Here is a 25,105-nt window from a genome sequence, read left to right on the forward strand (position 1 = left end):
CAGAGTTTAATCCCCCTTGAATCTGTTTGCCTTTCTCCTTAGCTGTCGTGAAGGCCTTTATCCCTTCACATCCACTGAATCGCCTCAGGTTTCAAACTATCTCCTCCTCTTTTGGCCCCTCTCCAGTCCTGTCTCCTCCTTTCTTCCCACTCTCTTTCTGCACATCATCTGAGCTCCGTGAATGTTTGTTCACTTGCTGGCTGTAAATCGTTGTTGTATCCCAGTAATTGAACGTCTGGTGTCCATAACCACTTCTGATTTTCATACCCATTTTCCTAGTGTTGTTCTTAGTTGAGAACAATGCCTAAAGCCCATCTCTAAGGAGCTGAGATCATTAGATTTGAACTTTTATAAATTAAGCTTTGAAAACTGATTATTTGCTTGCAGAAATTAGGGGCTATGTTTTATTAAGCTAATTAGTTTTATTAACCCTTGATTCCAGAGGTCCTAACATGCTTCTTGGCATAACCCTAACCCTTGCTCAGTGCTAGGGGGTTTCAAGTAACTGCCATGATTCTACCTGTAACACTAGCTGCCCTGGGTGCCAAGCGTGAGCCTAGCCCCCATGTATAGAATCTCCTGTGAGGCAGGTGCTGTAGTTAGCCCGTTTCACAGATCTGACAACAAAGGTTTATGGAGATTAACTGACTTTCCAAGTTCATTTAGTTGGTAATTAAGAGACTTACGATTAGGCTATTACTGTAGTGTTTGCTCTGATGAAATGGATTCTAAACTAGAAGGTTTCTGTAACTGGCTTTGCCACTAATCCATTTATGAGTTTTGTTTAGGTTGTTGTTCAGCCACTAAGTTGTGTCCGACTCTTTGCAGCTTCATGGACGGTAGCACTCCAGGCTTCTCCTCCTAAACCTCAGTTTTCTCATCTCAGTAATTGGATGGTTAGAATCACTAAATTACCACTAAGGGGACTTTTCTGCGAGCCTGCATGCTACCACCAAGTGATTATAGTGTCTCAAGTGCATGGCAGTCAATGAAGAAAAAATTATTTTCCACTCAATATTTTTTTCTTTTTTAATTAAAAAAAATTGTCTATTTATCTTATTTGGCTGCCTCGGGTCCCAGTTGTATCATGTGGGATCTTTGGATGAGGCACTCAGACTCTCCAGTAATGCTCAGGCTCAGTTGTTGTGTCTTGGTTATTCCACAGCATGTGGAACCTTAGCTCCCAGACCAGGGATGGAACCTGGGTCCCCTGCACTGCAAGGCGAATTCCTAACCACTGGATCATGAGGGAAATCCCTTCATTCAACTTTTAAATAAAAATCTAAAATTTATCACAGTAACTAATTACAGTAGTCCTTATTAGTAACACAAATCATTATATTTTAGTGTGAAATTGAAGTTACAAGTAAACAGAGGTAATAGTAAATGTTTCATGGAGGGACATTTCTTTCAACCCAGCTGGAATACTTTCAATAAAAAAAGTCTTCATACCTCTGACCAGTTTCTTATAAAAAAAACCTCACAGATAGCTACTCACATTTACCAGTACAGCAATTCCAAAGCTTATTATTAATAATAAGTATCACAAAAGTCTCTCCTATAGTTAAGTTAGTGTAGGAAATTGCAATATAAATAGATTTCCTCACCTCAAAGCTTCAGAGAGCCTTTAACGTGCTCATGTGTATTGAGACTCTGTAAACTGTGCAGTTACGGAGGCAGCAGTTCCTAAACTTATTTGAGCACAGAACACTGAAGACAAGGAGGGGTGGGAGAGGGTGGGTAAATGTGGAAGGGAGCTAGGCAGAGAGAGGGGTGAGGAATGCCTCTCATGGACTAGGTTTCTATGGAATACCTTCTGTGATAGCCTAGTCTAGAAGCTTCCCCTCTCTCGTGACGAACTGTCTGTAATGAGTGTATATGCTTTTCAAATAGAAAGTTCCAATCAGTAGTAACTTCTAAGTAAAACCCCAAAAAGAAGTTAAAAGAGAAAAGTAAGGGTCCAAACCAGTGTATTCCTGTATTCCAGACCACCCTCCCATCATTGATTTTGTTGTTCAATTGCTCAGTCATGTCCAGTTCTTTGTGACCCCATGGACTACAGCATACTAGGCTTCCCTGTTCTTCACTATCTCCTGGAGTTTGCCCAAACTCATGCCCATTGAGTGGGTGATGCCATCCAACCATCTCATCCTTTGTTGCCCCCTTCTCCCCTTGCCCTCAAGCTTTCTCAACATCAGGATCTATTCCAATGAGTCGGCTCTTTGCATCAAGTGGCCAAAGTATCTATCTCTTAACAATAATATTAGATTTTAATCTCTGAACAAGTTTGCTTGCACACAGCTCCAAAGAAAAAAATGTGTGGAATTGGAGTATCATTTGAGAACTATTGACCTGCCATTCACTTTTTTGATGTAAATGAAGTCTTCATTTTAAAAAACCTAAATGAGGCTAAATAGAACACTTTTTAAAAATTATTTAGTTTTAATTGAAATATAGTTGATTTACAGTGATTTATTAGTTTCCAATATAAAGCTAAGTGATTGAGTTAAACATATGTATACATTCTTTTTCATATCCTTTTCCATTATGGTTTATTACAAGATATTGAATATAGTTCCCTATGCATGGTGGGCTGCCATCTATGGGGTCGCACAGAGTTGGACACGACTGAAGCGACTTAGCAGCAGCAGCAGCATACTATATAGTAGGACCTTGTTTATCTCTTTTATATATAGTATCTGTATCTGCTAATTGGAAACTCCTAATTTTATCCATCCCCCACCCCTTTTCCCTTTTGGTAACCATAAGTTTGTTTTCTGCATCTGTGGTATGTTTCTATTTTGTAAAAATGTTCATTTGTGTCATATTTTAAATTCCACATATAAGCAATGTCATATGATATTTGTCTGGCCTACTTTACCTAGTAGCTAATCTCTAAATCCATGCATATTGCTTCAAATGGGATTATTTCATTCTTTTTCTTGGCTGAGTAATATTCCTTCATGGGCTCCCCAGGTGATGCTAGTGGTAAAGAATTCACCTGCCAATGCAGGAGATGTAAGAGAAGCAGGTTCCATCTCTGGGTTGGGAAGATCCCCTGGAGGAGGAAATGACACCCCATTCTAGTGTTCTTGCCTGGAGTATCCCATGGACAGAGGAGCCTGAAAGACTACAGTCCATGGGGTTTCAAAGAGTAAGACACAGCTGAGCATCTGAGCACAATATTCCATTATAGACACATATATACATATGTGCAAAAGTGTTAGTTGCTCAGTTGTGTCTGACTCTTTGAAACCACATGGACGGTAGACTGCCAGGCTCCTCTATCCATGAGATTCTCTAGGCAAGAATACTGGAGTAGGTAGCCATTCCCTCCTCCAGGGGGTCTTCCTGAACCAGGTATGAATCCTGGGTCTCCTGCACTGCAGGCAGATTCTTTAGTATCTGAGTCACTAGGGAAGCTTATATATATATATATAATATGTATGTGATCTTCTTTATCCATTCATGTCAGTAGATACTTAGATTGTTTCCATGTCTTGGTCATTGTAAATAGTACTACTATGAACATTTGGGTGCATGTATCTTTTCGAATTAAGAGTTTTCTCTGGATATATGCCTAGGAGAGGGATTATTGGTGCATATGACAATTCTATTTTTAATATTTTAAGGAACCTCAATACTGTTCTCCATAGTGACTGCACCAATTTACATTCCCGCCAACAGTGGAGGAGGGTTCCCTTTTTCTCCACATCCTATCAGCATTTATTATTTATAAACTTTTTAATGATGGCCACTCTGACCAGTATGAGGTGGTATCTTACTATGATTTTGATTTGTAGTTCTCTAACAATTAGCAGTGTTGAGTATCTTTTCATGTGCCTCTTGGCCATGAAACAGAACCCTTTCTAGCCAGATTCCAAAATGCTTTAGGAATCTCACCAGAGCTTCATGTATATGATATCGGCTTAAAGCCCTTTTTCTGATATAACAAGAATGGTGAACCTGGGTTGTGGAGTTTGAAGTCACTGAGAACCATTACCACTGATTCTGGGCTCCAAGCCTGAAATAAAGGTGAGTGTGGCCAGGACATTGACTGGAGGCAAGGTGTTAGGGGTAATGAGAGAGGAGGTGATAGTCTTCCTATTCTGACTCAGCTAGACCCCTGAGCAGAAATCAGAATGCAATAACAATCTCCCAGGAGCCTTGACCCAAGTGTTTGTATTGATTTCTTGGGTAACAGGTACACATGAATGTGAGATTACTCTGGGGTCTAAGGTTATAGATAGTGGCAAATCCCATCCAAAGTACTGACTCAGCGAAATCTACATTTGGAATTTCAGAGAAAAAATAGAACATTGTGCTTCATATCCGGATCACTGGTTTAGATTGTGATTACAAAGCTGCTCAAGTTGGCCTCAAGATCCTATAAATAGCCTCATTCCTGCAGCTCCGCATACTCACCCCTTCTCACCATAGGATGAGTGTGCTCCTACTCTTGGTGCTCTGCACCCTGGCCATGGGCTGCGGGGCTGCACCTCCACCCCAGCCAGCCTCCAGGCCCTCACCTCTCCTCTCCCTTGACTGCAACAGCTCCTATGTGCTGGATATCGCAAATGACATCCTACAGGACATCAACAGGGACCGAAAGGACGGTTACGTGCTGAGCCTTAACCGAGTGAGCGATGCCCGTGAACACAGACAGGAGGTAAGTAATGGTCCCCACTGGGGCAGGTGTTTGCACAAGCTGGGGAGGCTGGCCAGGGCATGGGAACCCATAGACACCTGTTGGCTGGTGCTTTCCGAGTCAGAAACCCTGCTGGAGTACACGCTGCTCTCCTCTGCTAGGGTGCTACTGCCTCTTAGTAGCATTAAAAACAAGTGCTAATGGTATCCACTCTGAAACATGTCCCATCATTTACAGGAACACTTCACAAACATCAGAGCCTTTGGCTTTGCCACAAAGCAGAGTTTCTTGGCTGGTCATTAGAGGTTTCTGCTTCATGTGGGTTGTGCATTTCTCTTCCCCCTTGCACAGGCTGGTCTGGGATCTCTGTTCTATTTCACACTGGACGTGTTAGAGACTGGCTGCCATGTGCTCAGCAGGACATCATGGAAGAACTGTGGGGTGAGGATCTTTCATGAATCGGTGAGTACTTTCCCCAGGAGCTTGAGGGGGGAAACTAGGTGTCCTCTGGCTACAGGATGAAGATTATTCAACATGTGCCATCTTTAAATGTCCCTCTTTATAATCTCTGGGTCAGGGTGCCTATGTGGTTATTTCAATTTGATAGAAGAAAGAATTTAATCAGACGGGGTTTCTGACGCTCCCACTGGGGTCATGACCCCAGAATAGAAATGTTGCCCCCAAACTGTTTTCTGCCTCCAAAACCTTCCTGTAGGCTCTGAGCTAGGCTTAAGCTGAGGGGCAAAGATCTGAGGTATAGTGCTCTGAATGTATGTTTAAGGAAAACTGTAGAAGCAATGACAGGGGAGCTTTGAAATTTGTTTTTGTTTTCTTTATTTTGTTTTCAAGAACACTTATATGAGATTTGAGGCTGGGGAGAGGAAAGGCTGTGGTATGGGTGCTCTCAGAGGTGCTTTGGAAGGATTTCGTAGTATCACAGAACCTAAAGGGAGTCAGAATTGATCCTTTTAAAGATAGCCATTGAAGAGGCTTGAAAAGAGCATCATCAGTTTTCATCTATCCTAAGATTATTTTCATTAATTTATATGAAACTTTATACATGATATAAATGTGATGTAAGTATCTAGAAGTGAAGTGTTTGGCAAAGATGTCTTTTTCTAGTCATTTAACCAAACTTGTCAAACTGTACCTACCTGGTTTGGGAAAGCAAAACAGTCTATATAACCTGTTGTGAATTATGTTTGTTAGGCACCAGCTTAATAGACAAAATATATTTGTGCATCACTAGCTGCATTGGAGAAGGAAACAGCAACCCACTCCAGTGTTCTTGCCTGGAGAATCCCAGGGACAGAGGAGCCTGGTGGGCTGCCATCTCTGGGGTCGCACAGAGTCGGTCACAACTGAAGCGACTTAGCAGCAGCAGCAGCAGCAGCATCTGCTGCTATAACACATACACCAAAAAGGATATACCAATTGCAAAATGATAGGACTTGGTTTCCCATTCATGTAAAGTTTAAAATAGAAATCCTTGATGAGGAAGGGGCTTTCCTCCAGGAGTGATTTGGAGACTGGATACTTCCATGCTGTGGCCCCCTAGACTCTGTAGCTTCACCTCGTAGCTTCAGTGGTCACCATGCTCATTGCATCAATCAGTGGAAAGGGAAAGAGCATGGAGGGCAGATAGTGTGTGGGAGGGCTTTACAGGCTAGACCTAAAAGTGGGTATACATCCCTTCTGCTCACTTGTCTGGTTAGAGCTCATTTACACACAGTCATGTCTAAGCAGGAAGGAGGCTGGGAAGAAGTCAAGCTGTGTCTCAGGTGAAGGTTAAATTATTTAATGATCAGCTGGCAGTTCACTCCACCCAAAAACTACGAAAATTGACCTTGAGTTTCTTGTTCCTTAAAAATGAAATGTCCAGTTTCATTTCAGGGGTATTTTTTAAAGTCTTAGTTCATTCCACTGTGTCATGAAGTGCACTTGTTGGTTCTAGGTTTATGGCCAATGCAAAGCAGTATTTTACATTAATAAAGAAAAAAGAATTTTCTATTTACCTGCTTATAATTGTACTCTTCGCCCAGGTAAGAGATCACTTTCATTTTTTTCATTTTAATAACAGATGAAAAAAGAGCATTTAACTCTCCTATGCTCTAGTGTATAGGGTTTCTTCCATTCTCACTTCTTATTCATCCCAAAGCCAGGTTCTTTGTATACCCAGCATTTGCACTGCTCCTCTTCCCACAATTAATCTTTCTAAATAACCTGCAAAAGCTCTACATTGCGTCCTACATCAAATCCTAAATTTTCAGTCTGATGTAAATGGCACAATCTCCATGACTGGTCCCCAGGCTTCCTTTCTAGCTATCTGTGCCTTATTTCACTGACTGTACTGATTCTGCACTCCATTCAACCAGATGACTCACTATTTTCTGAACACACATCACATTCTCCAATCTCTGCATCCAGTTTGTGCTTCTCCCTCGGCTGAGAATACCCTCCACGGACAACCTCTGCCCTTGGAACTCCTAAGCATTCTTTAAAGATCATTGCCAAGGCTGCTGCTTCTACTGTGTTCTCTATTCAAGAAAACAAAACAGAACAGAAACAAACAAGAAATAGTGCTTTCCTGTTCTACATCCCTATACAACTTTACCCTAACCACTCATGGAGCACAGACCATACACTGCCTGGATTTGAAGTCCTCTGTCTTATATCTTGTAGAATATCTTATCCCTTCTTCCTCTCTGCTACAACTCTCCCCCAGTTCCTATCAAGTGGGTGTGTACGTGTGTGCGGGTTCAGTCGTGTCAGACTCAGCAACCCCACGGACTATAACTTGCCAGGATCCTCTGTCCATAGAATTTTCCAGGCAAGAATACTGGAGTGGGTTACCATTTCCTCCTCCTCCTATCAAGGGTAAGGAGTCTATAATATCATTGAATAAATGAACAAATACATACATTCTTTCTGGGTCCTGAAAAGTAAGCATCCACAGCATGGAAAATAGGATGGCTACTCATCAAACTATTAAGTGCATGTGACTCCCTTGAGGGATCTCATTCAAGTACAGATTCTGATCCCTGTAGATCTGGGGTAGAGCCTGAGATTCTGCATTTCTAACAAGGTCTAGGTGATAACAATACCACTGGTTCCTTTGAAGGACAAGGCAACAGAGCTAAACCTTCCTAGTTGTGAAGATGAGACTCACCTAAAATAAATTCGAGGACAACAACTAATAAAACAGATCAAGTCTGAAATGGAAGTCCTAGGTACCAGAGGTATGGGAGGTCAGGCAATGACATGTGCCTGAGAGTGACAAGCCGTGGATGTCACTCCCCAACATTATACCCAAATACATCCAAATAAAACCACAGTTGATAAAAGCAATGTGTTTGCTTTGTTAGAACAACTGCTAGACAAGTTTCCTAGTGTGACTTTTACACTAGTTATGCCACCCCCAGCCCCTCCCAGTCACACATTCTAGCTGTATCATTAGTGTGATTAACCTATTCAGTCATACAGTGATTGGATCAACTTCTGTTTTCCAGCTCACGTACATAGTCTAACCAAAGAGGGTGTGTTTCCACCTTCCATATGTCATTCACTCACTCATTCATCCAGCAGGCACTTACTAAGCACCGTCCATGTGTCAGACATTATTTTAGGTGCTGGTGACTAAAAGGTGAATAGAACATGACAGTAAAGAAATCCCGACTCGTTCTCTTTATAGAGGCAGCGATGGTGGAAGACAGTGAGCTAACTGGGAAAATGTTTGTAATATCAATACAAGTTGACCCTTGAACAACATGTGTTTGAACTATACATGGATTTTTTTTTTCATGAAATACATACTATAATACTACACTATACTTGGTTGATCGAATCTGTGGGTACAGAACCACGGATACAGAGGGCTCAAAACAAAGTTAAACTGGGATTTTTGACTATGTGGAGGGTCAGCACCCCAACCCTTATGTTGTTCAAGGGTCAACTGTCCTATATTATGTGTTTTTAAACTAAATTTCTAGGGTAAAAAGATTTGTGTAAGGTGAAAAAAATATTGCTTTGTTTCTTTTTAAATCATGCAAGTAATACATGCTCCTTGTAGAACACTCTGCAGAAAGCTAAATTTCTAAATAATGCTTTCCCACTCTGTCCTTGACAGTGCTCAGTGTTATCTTTTCTCCTTTTGATCTCTCCCTCTGTTGTGATCATATGATTTACAGAATTATGCATCATTAAGGAGTTTAATTTTAAACTTGCTCTCTTTGGCATTTATAGTTTCTCGAAGTGCAATCATCATGATGTGCCCTGACTGCCCCAGCACCAGCCCCTATGATTTGTCAAACCCCAGGTACATGGAAACTGCTACTGAGTCTCTTGCAAAGTACAACAGTAGGAGCCCCTCAAAGCAGTATTCTGTCGTCAAAATCACCAAGACTTTTAGTCAGGTGAGTCTGAAATGTCAGCTACAACAACATGTCTCATAATTCTCGCCATGCTTATCAGCTACAACAACATGTCTCATAATTCTCGCCATGCTTATCAATTCTCGCCCTTCGATTAGATGCTAAGAGCCTTTTCCTCATTTCCTACCTTGGTAACCTTGATGCACATTCAATTGTGCCTAGTTTCTGAGTTGGTCTGTGGGATTTCCACTAGAATTGTGTGATTTGATTTCATTTCATTGCCCTGAAGGCAAGAAGGGTAATGGACTCATGGTCTCCATGGGTTATTCTACTTAGGTTCACTGTTTATTACCACAGTCCCACATCTGGTTGACCACAGACCACTTAGCAAGTCAACTTCTATTCTGTGTTTTAAATACAGTGCATGTTGAGTTTTATGGGTTAGAGGAAGTGTTCATTTGTATCTGGATTGTGTTGGTATCTATCATATGGAGAAAAGTTAATTTTAAAAACAAATTTATGTCAATGTATGGCAAAACCAATACAGAATTGTAAAGTAAAATAAAAAATAAATAAATTAAAAAAAAAAACAAACAAATTTACATGGGGAAAAATAAGCTCACCCAAGGGAAGGTTTTTGAGCCCATTTAAATCCTTAAGAAGGGAAGAAAGGTATGGAAAAAGCTACGTTTTCTAAATAACAAAATCATAATACAAGGTTTGGTCATGGTGGGGATTACAGGGACAAAAAGTGACCTTTATTGACAGTGACTCTGTGGTTTCTGTAATCCTCATGTTGTCAAAGCTGAGTCATGGCACCACTTGGGAAGGTTTGACTTTCATTTCTCACCTCTTGTTTCATACTAGTGGGTGTTTGGCCCTGCCTACTTTGTGGAATATTTGATCAAAGAATCACCATGTACGAAGTCTCAGGGTAGCAGCTGTGCACTGGAGTCCCCTGACTCTGTGGTGAGTACTGCTGAATATTTTCATAACCCGAGATTTGTGCTCACAGATCGTCTATGTGTATTCATAATGTGTAAAATTACACATGAAGTGTTGTCGTGCACAAGACACTTTCATTCACCTTAAGGAGCAACGGATTAGTTAAAGATGGCCCAGATGCTATAACATTTCATCATAAATGCAGTTTTCATCAACAATGTGGTGCCTTGGCAAAAAATGATCACAGGAGGCTATAAGATATAGATAAATCTCTCAGTGGTTGGTAGTGGCCTTACTTTTATCTGAACAAAACCAGTTACATCATGATGTTCCATTCCTTGGACCACTCTTTATTAAGAAGGATGAAATCAAACAGGACTTATTTCAAAGAAAGCAGCCAAGATGGCAAATGTACCACCTTGAAACCATCTGAGGCATACCTGGTAGGAATGTCAATTGGCACGGTGGATTATAGCACACTTAGGCAAAATGCAAGCTGTTTCCCCCCATTATTCACTTAGCTATAATAAAAGTTTTATTAAGATATAATTCACATACCATATACCATAAAATTCACCCTTTTAAGGTGTACAATTCAGTGCTTTTTAGTCTATTCAAAGAGTTGAACCATCATCACTACTATCTAATTTTAGAATATTTTCATCAACCTTCAAAGAAATTCCACATCCATTAGCAGTCATTCCCCTTACATCACTCAGAGGATCTCAGTTCCCCAACCAAGAGTTGACCCAGGCTCATGGCAGTGAAAGCACTGAATCCTAACCCCTGGACTTCCAGGGAATTCCCTGTCTATAAGTTATTATGTATACATATGTTTTCATTTCTTTTGGGTATACATCTTGGAGTGGGATTGCTGGGTCATATGAGAATTCTAGGCTTCCCTGGGGGCTCAACGGTAAAGAATCTGTCTGCAAATCAGGAGACCCCTGTTTGGTCCCTGGGTCTGGAAGATCCCCTGGAGAAGGGAATGGCTACCCACTCCAGTATTCTTGCCTGGAGAATCCCATGGACAGAGGAGCCTGGTGGGCTAGACTCCACAGGGTTGCAAAGGGTCAGACATGACTAAGCAACTAATCACACACGCATGAGAATTCTATGTTTAACCTTTTGACTAACAGCAAACTTTTCCAAAGAGACTACACCAATTTAACAATCCCATCAGCAATGTGTGAGGGTTCCAATTTCTCCATGTTTTTGTCAATGCCTATTATTATCTGGGCTTCCCAGGTGGTGCGTGTAGTAAAGAACCCACCTGCCAATGCAGGAGACGTAAGAGAAGTGGGTTTGATCCTTGGGTCAGGAAGATCCCCCGGAGGAGGGCATGGCAACCCACTCCGTTATTCTTGTCTGGAGAATCCCATGGACAGAGGAGCCTGGCAGGCTACAGTCCATAGGGTTGCAAAGAGTCAGACATGACTAAAATGACTTGGCACTCATGCATGCATTACTATTATCTATCTTTCTTATTATAGATATCTTACTGAGTATGAAGTAGTCTCTCATTTTGGTTATATTTGAATTTTCCTAATGGCTAATGATATTGAGTATCTTTTAATATGCTTTTGGCCATTTGTATGTATTCTTTGGAGACACATCTATTCAAATCCTCTGTCATTTAAATATTGGATTATTTGTCTTTTTATTGTTGAATTGTAAGAATTCTTTACATATTCTGAATATGATTCCCTTATCAGATATATGACTTTCAAATATTTTCTCCCATTATCTGACTTTTCTATTCATTTCTATTCTTGATGATGTTCTTTGAAGTACAAAAGTTTTTGATTTTAATGAAATCCTGTTTTTTTTTCTTTTGTTGAATGTGCTTTCTGTATCATATCTAAGAATCCATTGTCTAATCTAAGATCACTAAGATTTACTCCTATGTAATCCTCTAAGTGTTTTATAGTTTTAGCTTTAAGTCTCTGACCCATTTTTGAGTTAATTTTTGAATATGGTATGAGTTAGGAGGTTCAAATTCATTCTTCTGCTTGTGGATATCTAGTTGTCCTAGCACTATTTGTTGAAAAGACTATTACTATTGTTTCCCCCATTTAATTGTATTGACATGCATTCTAAAGACCTATTGACTATTAAGGTAAGAACTTATTTTTGTACCCTCTATTTTATTCCATTGATCTGCATATCTATTCTTGTACCAGTACCACACTATCTCCAATAGTGTAGTTTTGTAGTAAATTTTGAATGGGAAGTGTGAGCCCTCATATTTTGTTTTCTTATTCAATATTGCTTTGAGTATTCTGAATCCCTTGCATTTTTATAACATGTCAACTTCAGAATCAGCTTGTCAGTTTCTATCTTTAAAAAGCAGAAAATTTGTTAGGGATTTCATTGACTCTCTAGACCAAATGTAGAAAGTACTATCCTCTTAAAAATACTAATTTTTCCAGTCCATGAATATGGGAAGTCTTTCCATCTGTTTAGGACTTACATAATTTCTTTAAACAATATTTTGTAGTCTTCAGTGTAAAAAACTTTCACTTTTTTTGTATAGCTAAGTATTTTATTGTCTTTGATGCTGATATAAGATATTTGACTTTTCCATTTTATTTTCGGATTACTCATTGCAAATATAATAGAAATATAGTTGGTTTTTATATTTTCACCTTGTATCCTGTGACCTTGCTGAACTCGTTTATTATTTCTAACAGTTTGAGTCCTTAAGATTTTCTGTATACAAGAGCATGTCTTCTACAAAGAGATAAAGTTTACTTCTTCCGTTCCAGTCTGAATGACTTTTAATTCTTACCTAACTTTCCTGACTAGAACTTCCAGTATAATGTTAAATAGAGGTGGGAAGAGCAAACAACCTTATCTTATTCCTGATTTTAGGAGGAAAGCACTCAGCATTTCATTATTGCATATGATGGTAACTGTAGGCTTTTTATAGTTGCTTTTTATCAAGTTGAGAAAGTTCCCTTCTAGTCCTAGTTTTGTTAGATGTTTTTATTGAAAAACAGTGCTAGAGTTTGCCAAATGTTTTTTCTGTGTTAGTGAGATAATAATTTGTTTTTTTTCTCCTTTAATCTATTAGTATTGTATATACCAATGATTTTTGTATGTTAAAACAACCTTGTGCTTTGGGAATAAGTCACAGTTGATCATGATGTTTAATCCCTCTATATGTTTCTGAATTCAGGTGCCAGTTTTTAAAGATTTTAAATCTATATTTATAAGAGACATTGGCCTGTAGTTATTCTGTGTTGTCTCTGCCTGATCTTCATATAAGTGTAACATTGGCTTCATAAAATGAGTTGGGAAATTTTCCCTCTTCTATTTTATTTTGGAAGAATTTGTGAAAGATTGGTGCTCATTTTTCTTTACATATTTGGTAGAATTCACCCATGAAACCATCTGGGCCTGGGCTTTTCTTTGTGGGAAGTTTATTTGACTAATAACTCAATTTCTCTACTTGCTATAAATCTATTCAAATTTTATATTTCTTCTTGAGCAAGTTTTGGTAGTTCATATCTTCCTAGGAATTTATCCATTTCATCTAACTTATCTAATTAGACAGCATACAATTGTTTACAGTACTTCATTTTTATTTCTAAAATATTAAAGGTGTTATACCCTATTTAATTTCAATTTCAGTAGTTTGAGTCTTTTTTTTTTTTGTCTATCTAAAACTTTGTCAATTTTATTAATTTTTCCCCCCAAAAAATCAATTTTCAATCTCATTTATTTTTTTCTTTTACTTTTTTAGATTCTAGTTTATATATTTCCTCTCTATCTTTATTATAACCTTCTTTTTGCTTGCTTTGGGCTTAGTTTACTCTTCTTTTTTCTGGCTTTTTAAAGTAGAAGTTTAGGTTATTGATTTACAATCTTTATTCTCTTTTAACAAAAGCATTTGCATCTACAAATTACCTTCTAAGCAATGATTGAATTGATTCTCACAAGTTATTCACATTATTTTTGTTCCCATCCATCTCAAAATATTTTCTCATTTTCCTTGTGATTCTTCTTTAACCAAATGGTTACTTAAGAGAGTTATTTAATTTCCTCATATTTGTGAAAGTTCCAGTTTCCTTCTTTTATTCATGTCTAATTTCATCCTATTGTGGTTGGAGAATGTACTCTGTGTGATCTCAATTCTTTTAAATTCACTGAAACTTGTTTTATCGTTTAACCTAAGGTATATCCTAGAGAAATTTCCATGTACACTTGAGAAGAATGTGTTCTGCTATTGTTGGGTAAAACATTCTATAGTTGTCTGTTAGTGAATAGTGAAGTCACTCAGTTGTGTCCGACTCTTTGTGACCCCGTGGACTGTAGCTTACCAGGCTCCTCTGTCCATGGGATTTCCCAGGCAATAGTACTGGAGTAGATTGCCATTTCCTTCTCCAGGGGATCTTCCCAACCCAGGGATTGAACCTGGGTCTCCAGCATTGTGGACAGACGCTTTAACCTCTGAGCCACCAGGGAAGCCCTCTGTTGGGGAAGCTGTCTATTAGGTTTACTTTGTTCATAGTGTTATTCAAGACTTCTGTTTCTTTGTTGATGTTCTGCATGCTTGTTTTATTCATTACTGAAAGTGAGGTTTCCGACTATTATTGTTGAATTACCTGTGGCTTCCTTGAATTCTGTCAGGCTTTGCTTATGTACTTTGGGGATCTGTTGTGAAGAGCACATATATATAGTTGTGTCTTTCTAGTAAATTGAGCCTTTTATCATTATAAAATGTTTTTCTTTGTCTCCAGTAACAATTTTTGTCTTAAAGTCAATTTTGTCTGATATTTGTACAGTCATTCCCAACTCTTTTCGATTACTGCTTGCATTGTAAAACTTTGTCCATCTTTTAACTTTCAACCTGATTGTGTCTTTGAATCTGAACTATGTCTCTCAAAAGCCTTTTATAGGGACCTCTTTGGTGGCCCAGTGGCTAAGACTCTGTGTTCTCAATGCAGAGGGTTGTGGTTTGAATCCTGGTCAGGGAACTAGATCTCACATGCTGCAATGAAGACCCTATGAAGCCAAATAAATAAATGTTCTTTTTTAAGACTTTTATAACCAGTCAATTGAAAATTAAGAAATAATTGGGAAAACATCTTCATCATCTTCTATGGAATCTCCCTGTCTCACTTTTTGATACCATCTTGAGAAGATCACATAGTTTTCTAGTTTCTAGTTCTTATTACTAGTTTCAGTATTAAGAATGATTTCACTTAGATTATTAAGATTCACTTTCAGTTATTAAAAAATTCCTTTTAGTCAATTCTAAATCAAAACTTCTATCTCATATCCAATTCAAAGTGTTTTCCTCTCTGAGGCTCAAGCCTGACCTAGAGCTTAGGACCTGCTGTGAAGGAGTCAAGGCCTGTCCTTTTGTTCTTTTTACCCCTCCTGCAATCTTTTATTTAATTGTAGCTCTTCTGAGTTTCAAGAAGAATAAGAGAGGATTAGAGAAAAGAGTCTAAAGTCTTTTCACATTCATTTTAGTTCAGTTCAGTTGGTCAATGGTGTCCGACTCTTCGCGACCCCATGAACCTCAGCGTGCCAGGCCTCTCTGTCCATTACCAACTCCCAGAGTTCACCCAAACTCATGTCCATCGAGTTGGTGATACCATCCAACCATCTCATCCTGTGCCCTCCCCTTCTCCTCCTGCCCTCTATTTTTCTCAGCATCAGGGTCTTTTCAAATGAGTCAGCTCTTCGCATCAGGTGGCCAAAGTATTGGAGTTTCAGCCTCAGCATCAGTCCTTCCAATGAACACAGAGGACTGATCTCATTTAGGATGGACTGGTTGGATCTCCTTGCAGTCCAAGGGACTCTCTGGAGTTTTCTCCAACACCACAGTTCAAAAGCATCAATTCTTTGGCCCTCAGCTTTATTTATAGTCCAACTCTCACATCCATACATGACCACAGGAAAAACCATAGCCTTGACTAGACAGACCTTTGTTGACAAAGTAATGTCTCTGCTTTTGAATATGCTATCTAGGTTGGTCCTAACTTTCCTTCCAAGGAGTAAGTGTCTTTTAATTTCATGGCTGCAATCACCATCTGCAGTGATTTTGGAGCCCCCAAAAATAAAGTCAGCCACTGTTTCCACTGTTTCTCCATCTATTTGCCATGAAGTGATGGGACCGGATGCCATGATCTTCGTTTTCTGAATGTTGAGCTTTAAGCCAACTTTTTCACTCTCCTCTTTTACTTCCATCAAGAGGCTTTTGAGTTCCTCTTCACTTTCTGCCATAAGGGTGGTGTCATCTGCATATCTGAGGTGATTGATATTTCTCCCAGCAATCTTGATTCCAGCTTGTGCTTCTTCCAGCCCAGCGTTTCTCATGATGTACTCTGCATATACATTAAATAAGCAGGGCAACAATATACAGCCTTGACGTACTCCTTTTCCTATTTGGAACCAGTCTGTTGTTCCATGTCCAGTTCTAACTGTTGTTTCCTGACCTGCATATAGGTTTCTCAAGAGGCAGGTCAGGTGGTCTGGTATTCCAATCTCTTTCAGAATTTTCCATAGTTTACTGTGATCCACACAGTCAAAGGCTTTGGCATAGCCAGTAAAGCAGAAGTAGATGTTTTTCTGGAACTCTCTTGCTTTTTCCATGATCCAGTGAATGTTGGCAATTTGATCTCTGGTTCCTCTTTTCATATTACTGGACCTGTAGTTGTAGTTTTCTCTTGCTTTACATTGGCCCTCTGTTTACACTTGAAAAAGTACATGCTCTATGAGTCTAAAATTTATCTTCTAAGAATTTACCCTAAGGATATGTGAAAATGTTTAAACACAATTTAGATTTAATCTACTGTCTTACAAAAGAGAACTTGTTAAATAACACAGAGGAATATTAGGTAGCCATTATAAAGAAAATCATGAAAAACTATGCAGTATCATAAAAAGGATTTTCATTATACATATTGTTAAATGACAAAAGAGAGTTATAAAAATTATGTACAGTATAATTCTATTTTTCTAGGAGAAAAAGTGTGTATTCATTGGGAAAAATGTAAGACGAAAAGAAATTAAATCACTGTAGGAAATGGATATCTTTCATGCATCTTTTCATTTTCTTATTTATCCTATTCTAAATAACTATTACATTTATAATAAGAAAATAAACATTTTATTTTAAAATAAAGTTTAAGGAGCTGAGAGTAGTCTTGTCTGAGAAGCAAAAACTCAGGGGAAACCTACATAAAGGGCTGCTGCATGAGAGATGAAAGCAAGTTTTCTAGCTGATGCAAGGATAGAAGTATGGCCAAGAGAGAGATCCGGATTTCTGTGTCTGTCCTATAGACATAGGTTTCTGCTCAATACAAAGAATTTTCTAATAGAGTTCGTTCCTCAAGAAATCCTGAGTTTCTCTTGTTGGAGGCAATTTAGCCTAGTTTGGGTGATTCATTGGTAGGGATGATCTAAAGAGTTGGCTTGTGCTCAGTCCTCAGTTGTGTTTGACTCTTTGTGACCCATGGATTGTAGCCTGCCAGGCTCCTCTGTCCACAGATTATCCCAGCAAGGGTATTGAAGTGGGTTGCCATTTCTTCCTCCAAAAGAATTGGCTGAGAGCCTTGTGGCTAAGTCTGTAAAGAATCTGCCTGCAATGAAGGAGACAGAGATTCAACCCTGGTCCAGGAAGATCAAGTGGAGAAGGAAACGGCAACTGGCTTCAGTATTCTTGCCTGGAAAATCCCATGGACCAAGGATCCTGACAGGCTACAGTCCATGGAGTCACAAAAATTGGACATGACTTAGTGACTACACCACCACCACCTATTACATGGCAGCGTAAAAGTGTTGACTGGCTGTGTGTCTAAGCAAAAATGAAGTTGATTCCACTTATGATCATATGTGCACATATAATACTGTATTTCTATTTCTTTAGCCTGTTGGTATTTGCCATGGTTCTCTGAGTGAATCACAAGGAAACCCGGGCAAGATGATCTCCGTAACTTGCTCCTTCTTTAATTCACAGGTATTTTTTAGTCAAGTTGTTTGTCTTTCTGTGAATAAAAGAGCAGATGATCTATATTTAATTGTCTCTACCCTACATTCTCCTTTCATTTTCCTAAAATCCATGATCACCGCTTTATTCAGGATGCCCTAAGGCCACATCCACAAGGTAGCTGATTGAAGATCTACCACACTTTCTTTTAGTTACAGCGTGTTCCCTACAGCATAAGTAAGACTCATTTAGCTTGAATGGCTCAGCCCTCTGTGACATTAAATTCAGTGTCCCAAAGAGTCTTATCCTGAACCATAGGTAGAAGTTGTTTCCAGGGATATACTGAATCCCTTTTTGCAAGTATTTGTTAAGCACTTACCATGAGGCAGCCTGGTATATATGAGAGGTGGCTAAGACAGGCCACCTGGGTTCCAATCCTATTCTGCCTCCTACAAGCTATGTGGACATGGGAAAGTTCCTACCTCACTGAGTCCTGGATGCCTCCTCTGTAGATGGGATTGCAACACCTATCTTCTTCAGATCCCCATGAGACAGGTCAGAGGATCTGATTGAAGAGGACTGCTCTCGGCCTGGCACAGAATAAAGCAATCAGTAAAGGTGGCTTCTGCCGCCACTACTAGGAGTGGGGAGGCAGCTTATTAGGGACTTTGAACAAGCCATCTTATCTCTCTGGATCATTGTTCAGCTCCAAAATTTGTGAAACTTACAGTCTAGTTTCCAAAGGCTTTGGTTTCACCTAGCCCTTACCTGGTCTGATTTTTAACCCTTTATTTATTTAACATTTTTTTGGGCCACATGGCTTGTAGGATCTTAGTTCCCCAACCAGAAGTTGAACCCTGGCCCATGGCAAGTGAAAGCCCAGAGTCTTAACCACTAGATGTCAGGGAATTCCCTTTAATCAGAGGCCCATCTAGCTAATCTCCTTTTGAGAATTCCATCAGAAAGGTACCAAACAGCATAATCTAGTACCAGGCATAGCAGGGACTTTCTTGGAGGACATTCCCTTATTTGAAAGCATTCTCTTTTCAGGCTCCCACCCCTAGAGGTGAAAACACTGCTGTAAACCAGAGACCTGCAAACCCCTCCAAGGCAGAAGAGCCGCAACAGCAAAACATAGCTTCCACCAACACACCCGCCAAAGCTGTGCCCAAAGGGTCTGTCCAGTACCTTCCTGACTGGGATAAGAAGGGTGAAGGTTCCCAGGAAAAGGACCCTGTTGAGACCTTCCCTGTGCAGCTGGATCTAACCATCAGTCCCCAAGGAGAACCCCTGGATGTCTCCTTCCTCTTCCTGGAGCCCATGGAGGTGAAGCTGGTTGTCCTGCCCTTCCCCTCAAAAGAAAAGCGCTCTGCTGAGTGTCCAGGACCAGCTCAGAAGGACGACCCTCTTATTCTCCCACCATGAGAACCATGTAGAGGATTCCCGGGGAAGTACTGTCCTGCAGGAGATGTGAGGTGGCGGGGAAAAGGGGACAGAAAACCAGTTCGAACAGAGCAGGCTAATAAAGTAAGTCTGGGGGACTCCTCTTGGTCTCATGTTGGCCAGAAATGGAAATAAAGCTCAACTGGGCCACCCCCTTCCTAAACCATCCAAGGCCTCATGCCATGCATAGATGCTTCTTTCTTTGTAATGACTTCTTGCTTTAGCCAAGTGTCTCTGATGTAGGGCCTTACAAATATCTTCATCATTCTGATGTTGACCTAAAACAAATAGACTGAAGATATTTCTCCAGCAAAGATGATTCAAGGGACAGTAGAGGATTGTGATTCGGGATCTGCAACTGTGGAGAGTCACACCAAATCCCCAAACAGCAAGAGAAGGAGAAGGCCTTCACAAAGAGGAAAATGAAGTTGGGAGGGCCACACTAAACAAAAAGTCCATGGTTTTTCATTGGCTGAGTTGTTGCCAGTAAGGGAAAGTCTTTCTTTTTCCTCTTGGGCTGTGCTGTTGTCACAGGTGAGAGCTCCTCCTTCTGGCTCCCAACTCTATTTAATTGAGGTTTCTGGTTTATTATTTTTTTACATTTCTCCCCTTTTGATCAAGATCTTTCTCTGAAAATACCACTGATCAAGAGTCAGGTTTTCTGACTTCCATGGCTTTTTGTCATTCAGTGTCAGGAAGGACCTCTTCTGAGTGTAGTGTCTCAAATTGGAGGGAAAGTACAAAGATTACAAACCTATTTAGGTTGCATTTAAATGACATGAAAGGGTAGGGAACTCTCAGGTCCTTTCATCTAAAGCTAATATTTTGTCAAGATCCTAGACATTGGAGATCATCTGAAGCATTATATCATCAAAATTCTGTTAACAAACTTCCAATAGGCCTGGTCTGAGTATCTTTGGAAAGTTGTCTCATCAGACATCATTTGCTTCAGTTCTGGGAAATCTTTACTCTCAGGTCACCAGATGATGGGCAGGTCCAATTAGGGTTTGGCACTGTCATTAGATGTATCATGTTAATCCAAGAGTCTTTTCTTTGGAGTTTGGTGGCACAAGAGCTGGTTAGCAGTACCTGATAGAGGCCTTTCCGTAAGGTTGAAGGAGAGTTCCTCTGGTGACGTCTTTTCAAACCAAACAAAATCTCCAGTTGCAAGGTTTGATGTTTAAGGTCTTTTTTTCCTAAGGGCACAGCGTGAAAAGATTGCTTTACTGAAACATGGTTATTTTTTAATAGAAACAATTAGCCCTTTGCAGTATTGGAATATCTCTCCTTTATCAGCTGTGGGTCAAAAGAGGCAGGCGCCAAGGGCATTGGGTGTCCTGTGACCATCTCAAAGGGTGCGAATTTTGAGTTCCAAAAGGGGCAGATCTGAGATCTAGAGGGACCAATAGCAATGCTTTTGGTCGAGGTAGTTGGAGGGCTCCTACAGATTTTTCCAAATGAGTCTTTTCAAGCCAGAGGATTGAGGGTGGTGAGCACAATGACAGTGTAAATGCGACCAAACAGCACATATTTATCAAAATGCCTGGCAAGTAAACTGTGTTCCTCGATCACTCTGAAGTTTAAGAGGAGCTCCCCAGATAGGGAGAATCTTTCCCAGGAGGACTCTAGCCACAGAAGAGGCAGTAGCCTGTCTGCAAGGGAAGGCTTCAGTTTGGTGTTAAACATGCAGACTGTGACTGAAATATTCTTATATCCATTGGATGGAGCACGCTGCCTGAAATCCAGTGTTGGTTCATGAAGTTATTTTGTAAGGATACCAATGGTTTAATGCACGTACAGTGGTGAGAAGTGGGAATTTTAGAGTCACCAGTAGAACTGGGCTGTTATTTGGTCCAAACTAGAGATTTCTCTTTCTACCAAACCGACAGTTGCTGAAAAATCTTGTTTTTTCTTTTTCTGAGGCCAGTTTTGGGGCCTCTGTAGCTAGTTTTTCTAAATTATCACTTGAGAAATATCCCTTTGCACCATGACAGGGGTTTGGCTGCTGTTTGTCCCTTTAAGGGCAGCATTCCTTGCAGAAATCTCAAAAAGGTGAATTTCTCTTAGAAAGTCAGGTTTAGAATGCCCCAGGGATCTTAATAATAGCTAAAGCAATAGGTGAAAGCAGTTCTTTTAATAATTCCTAAACATAGGAGCCATTAAAAATTTTATTTCCAGAGAAGTAAGGAAGCTGCATTTTCCCCCCATGAGATTCTAAAATCATGAGCTACTCCAAAAGCATAACTACTATCAATATAAATAATGACAGTTTTGTCCTTGGCTTAAGAACAAGCCTGTGTAAGAGCATATAATTCAGCCTGTTAGGCCAAAGTAGCCTTAGGTAAAGATGCTGCCTCAACCCCATCAAAAGGAGACCAAAAGGTATTCCCAGGACAATACTTGCCATTGCCACCTTTAAATAAAGCCCATCAGTGAACCATGAGAAACTCGTGTTACCAGTGGAATTTCCCACAGGTCATTAGAGGGATCAGGTTTATCAGCATTAAGCAGTCCCAAAGGACTTCGTCAGTGATGGAGGGCAGAACCATAGCCAGGTTAAGGCTATTACAACATAAAAGAGTTATGTGAGCAACAGTTAACAAAAGGACTTCAACATAAAAGGGTTATGTGAACAACAGTTACAAAAGGACTTCATAAGAGGTGAGGTGACTGGCTGAGAAATGTTGAGCACGATAAGAGTTCAGGAGGCTTCTAACTGTATGAAGTACAAAAACAGTTAACGAGGATCCCACGACAATTTTCTCAGTGGTCTTAACCAAAAGGGCAGTGGCTGTAATCGCTCTAAGGCAAGGGAGGTGTCCCTCTGCCACAGGATCCAGTTGCGGCCACAATACCCTGTGAGCTGACGGTGGTCCCTGTGTTTTTGGTGAGTACCCTAAGGCATTCCCCTCCTCTTCACATACAAAAAGGAAAAGGAGAATCTGATCACTGGGATGCCTGAAGTCAGGTGAGAGTTCATCAGACTCTCCTCTAAGGCCTCGAAGACGTATTGTCAGTTCTTCCCACAAAACTGCAGCCTTTATTGTTGAATAAAACATAGAGGTTTGGCCATAAGAAAGAAATTTGGAATCTAATTTCATTAATAACCAACTAGCCTGAGAAAACCTCACAGCTGTGCTTAGTTTCAGGTCCGATGGGACTTAGGACACTGTGAGGTCTTTTCTGGATCTCAGTATAGACCTTGTTCTGTTATCAGATGCTCTAAATATCAAACCTGGTTTTGGACAAGCTACAATTTTTTCCTTGACAACCTTAAGTCCCTTTAAGGCTAAACATTTTAGCAAGTGGATGCTGTCTTCCTGTGAGAAGGCTTGAGAAAGACAGCAAAGAAGAAAAAGATCCACCTGTTACAACAGAGTAAAACCCCTAGGGAACTTTATATCATCCCGATCAGCCTTCGGCCCAGGGAATTCCCTGGCAGTTGCTGGTTAGGACTGCGCTTTCACTGCCAAGGGCAAGGATTCAATCCATGGTCAGGGAATTGAGATACCACAAGCCCCATGGCATGGCCAAAAAACAAAATAAAGAAAGAATATTTCAGATCAGCCTTCAGAAGGACTGTCAGTATAACCCTGAGACATTACTTTCCAGGTGAAATTTTTTCTTCCCAAGTAAAGACAAAAAGGTACTGGCTAGCTTCATTAACTAGAATATTGAAGAATGCACTTCATAAATCAATTACAGTAAAAAAAAATTACTTCCAGTGAGAATGGATGTTAGTAAGGTATGAGGGTTAATAATGTTGCTTATTGCTCAGAGGTCCTGGACAAATCTCAACACTTGGTCCTTAGAGTTTCTCACAGGTAATACGGGAAGTATGCAGGAGCTATTAATGTACAAGGGAAAATGAGGTCTTGAGCCTTGTAATCTTCTATTATGGGCTTTATGCCTTGAAGGGTTTCTTTACAAATAGGGTATTGAGTAATTCTGGGAAGAAGTTTTGAGGGATCTACTTGAATCTTGATGGGAAGTATACTATGGATTGTGCCCATAAGAAAAGTGGTAGCTGATTCAATAGAGACAAATGATCAGTGTTTCCAGAATCTGCTCTACTACTGTCAGAGATGGAACAAATAAAAGATCAAAAGATCATTTAATTCACCTCATGGGTCACTTTGATGATGACTGTCAGTTTTCTAGAATTATGCCCCCCTTTTTGCAGACAGACATTCCAGTATACTTCTCTAAGAAGTCTCTAATAAATTAATGAAGGCAGAGGACAGGGAAGCCTGGAGTAGTGCAGTCCATGGGGTCATAAAGAGTCAGACACAACTGAGTGACTGAAATGACTGAGAGGAACTAAGGGGAAAGTGTGGATATCTCTCAAAAGGCCTAAACAAAAGGGAATGAGTTCAGACACAGGAACCTCTTGAGGCTCACTGGGGTGCCCCACTGTCTGAACTGTTTTAGTGCTTCAAGGCAAGGCCTGTCTATAGCTTTGGGTTGAGTACAAGAGTATATTCTAGAGGAAATAAACCCCAGAAACTCATTGGAAGGACTGATGCTGAAGCTCTAATACTTTGGCCACCTGATGAAAAGAGCCAACTCTTTATAAAAGACTCTGATGCTGGAAAAGATTCAGGACAGGAGAAGTGGGTGACAGAGGATAAGATGTTTAGATAGCATCACAGACTCAATGGACATGAGTCTGAGCAAACTCCAGTAGGTAGTGAAGGACAGGAGAGTCTGGCATGTTATAGTCCATGGGATTGCAAAGAGTTGGACGTGAGTTAGCAACTGAATAACAACAACAAAGAGTGTGGCTCTATTGTAAGTCAACTATATACTTCAATAAAACATATATATTAAGTACAAAAATAGTATGGCTCTAGTGTCATTTAGGACTGGAAAAGATTCACCCCCAATCCAGAAAAATGTTTCTCTAAGGCATTCAAGAGGGATTATTGGGAAGAGCTCCTATAGTTCCTTGGAGCTTCATCATCGACAATCAGGAGGATGCTGGAAAGGCTGGTTAGAGGGCTGAGGGTACCTAAAGCAGTTAAATTTGTAACAGTCTCTTTTCCAAAGTCCTGGTCCTTTGCAATAGTAGAGGAAGCCAGGAAGGTTTTCATTTCGTTTAGGTGCCTTCATTGTTTGGAGTTGAATACTAAGATTTTGGCTGTCTTCCTTGGAGGTGACTCATCTAGAGAATGAGAGAGCTGGTTTGCCAGGTTCACTAAATCTGAGCATACATAGTTGCATTCTATCCTGATCCTTGTTTTAGAAGGGAAAGATCCTGGTTCTGCCCATTAATAAACATAGAGTTAAAAGCTACCCATGTAGAATCAACATCGTATGAAAGACCAGAATCCAAAGTCTACTGTGATATTCATGAATTGGTTCATCAGAGTTTTGTTTGCAAGCCTGGATTTTGTTGCCATCAACAGACTTTGGAAAATCCCTGGGAATTTTTTAATGAAGTTGCTAGAGATTGCCTGAGCCTGATCATATATTATGGTAAGTCAGTGGACTAGACTCCCAGTTGTAATTCTAGAGACTTTTCAGGACTTCCCCAGTTAGTGGTTTTCATCCCAAACTGGAGCTGGTCCTCATCAATGAGCAAATGAACTAGCTGATAAAAGTCAGAGAAACCAAGCTGGTAAGGGAGTGGAGGGAGTTTCAGAGAAAAAGGAAAGTTTGGTGGGAGAATTTGTCTGAGGGATTGGAAGATATATTGGAGGCACAGGCATCATAGAAAAGAAAGAAGAATATGATGCCAGAGGCAACGCCTGG

General features: G+C 40.1%; 1 protein-coding gene across 1 annotated transcript; it reads left to right on the forward strand.

Moving 5' to 3' along the window:
• Positions 1-4,327: 4,327 nt before the first annotated feature.
• Positions 4,328-19,452, forward strand: FETUB (fetuin B). Its single transcript, XM_040252757.1, has 7 exons — positions 4,328-4,669; positions 5,000-5,110; positions 6,603-6,690; positions 8,891-9,060; positions 9,886-9,987; positions 17,849-17,938; positions 18,959-19,452. The coding sequence occupies exons 1-7, from the start codon at positions 4,442-4,444 to the stop codon at positions 19,331-19,333; spliced, it is 1,164 nt and encodes a 387-aa protein (XP_040108691.1). The 5' UTR covers positions 4,328-4,441; the 3' UTR covers positions 19,334-19,452.
• The last annotated feature ends 5,653 nt before the right edge of the window (positions 19,453-25,105 follow it).

Source organism: Oryx dammah, unplaced genomic scaffold (assembly GCF_014754425.2).
Source record: "Oryx dammah isolate SB20612 unplaced genomic scaffold, SCBI_Odam_1.1 HiC_scaffold_2, whole genome shotgun sequence".
Classification (NCBI taxonomy): domain Eukaryota; kingdom Metazoa; phylum Chordata; class Mammalia; order Artiodactyla; family Bovidae; genus Oryx; species Oryx dammah.

Coding starts and splice junctions, on each gene's coding strand:
- FETUB (XM_040252757.1), top strand. CDS start 4,442: ATGAGTGTGCTCCTACTCTTGGTGCTCTGCACCCTGGCCATGGGCTGC. Junction 5,111..6,602: donor TGAGGATCTTTCATGAATCG/GTGAGTACTTTC, acceptor TGTTGGTTCTAG/GTTTATGGCCAATGCAAAGC. Junction 17,939..18,958: donor GCTCCTTCTTTAATTCACAG/GTATTTTTTAGT, acceptor TTCTCTTTTCAG/GCTCCCACCCCTAGAGGTGA.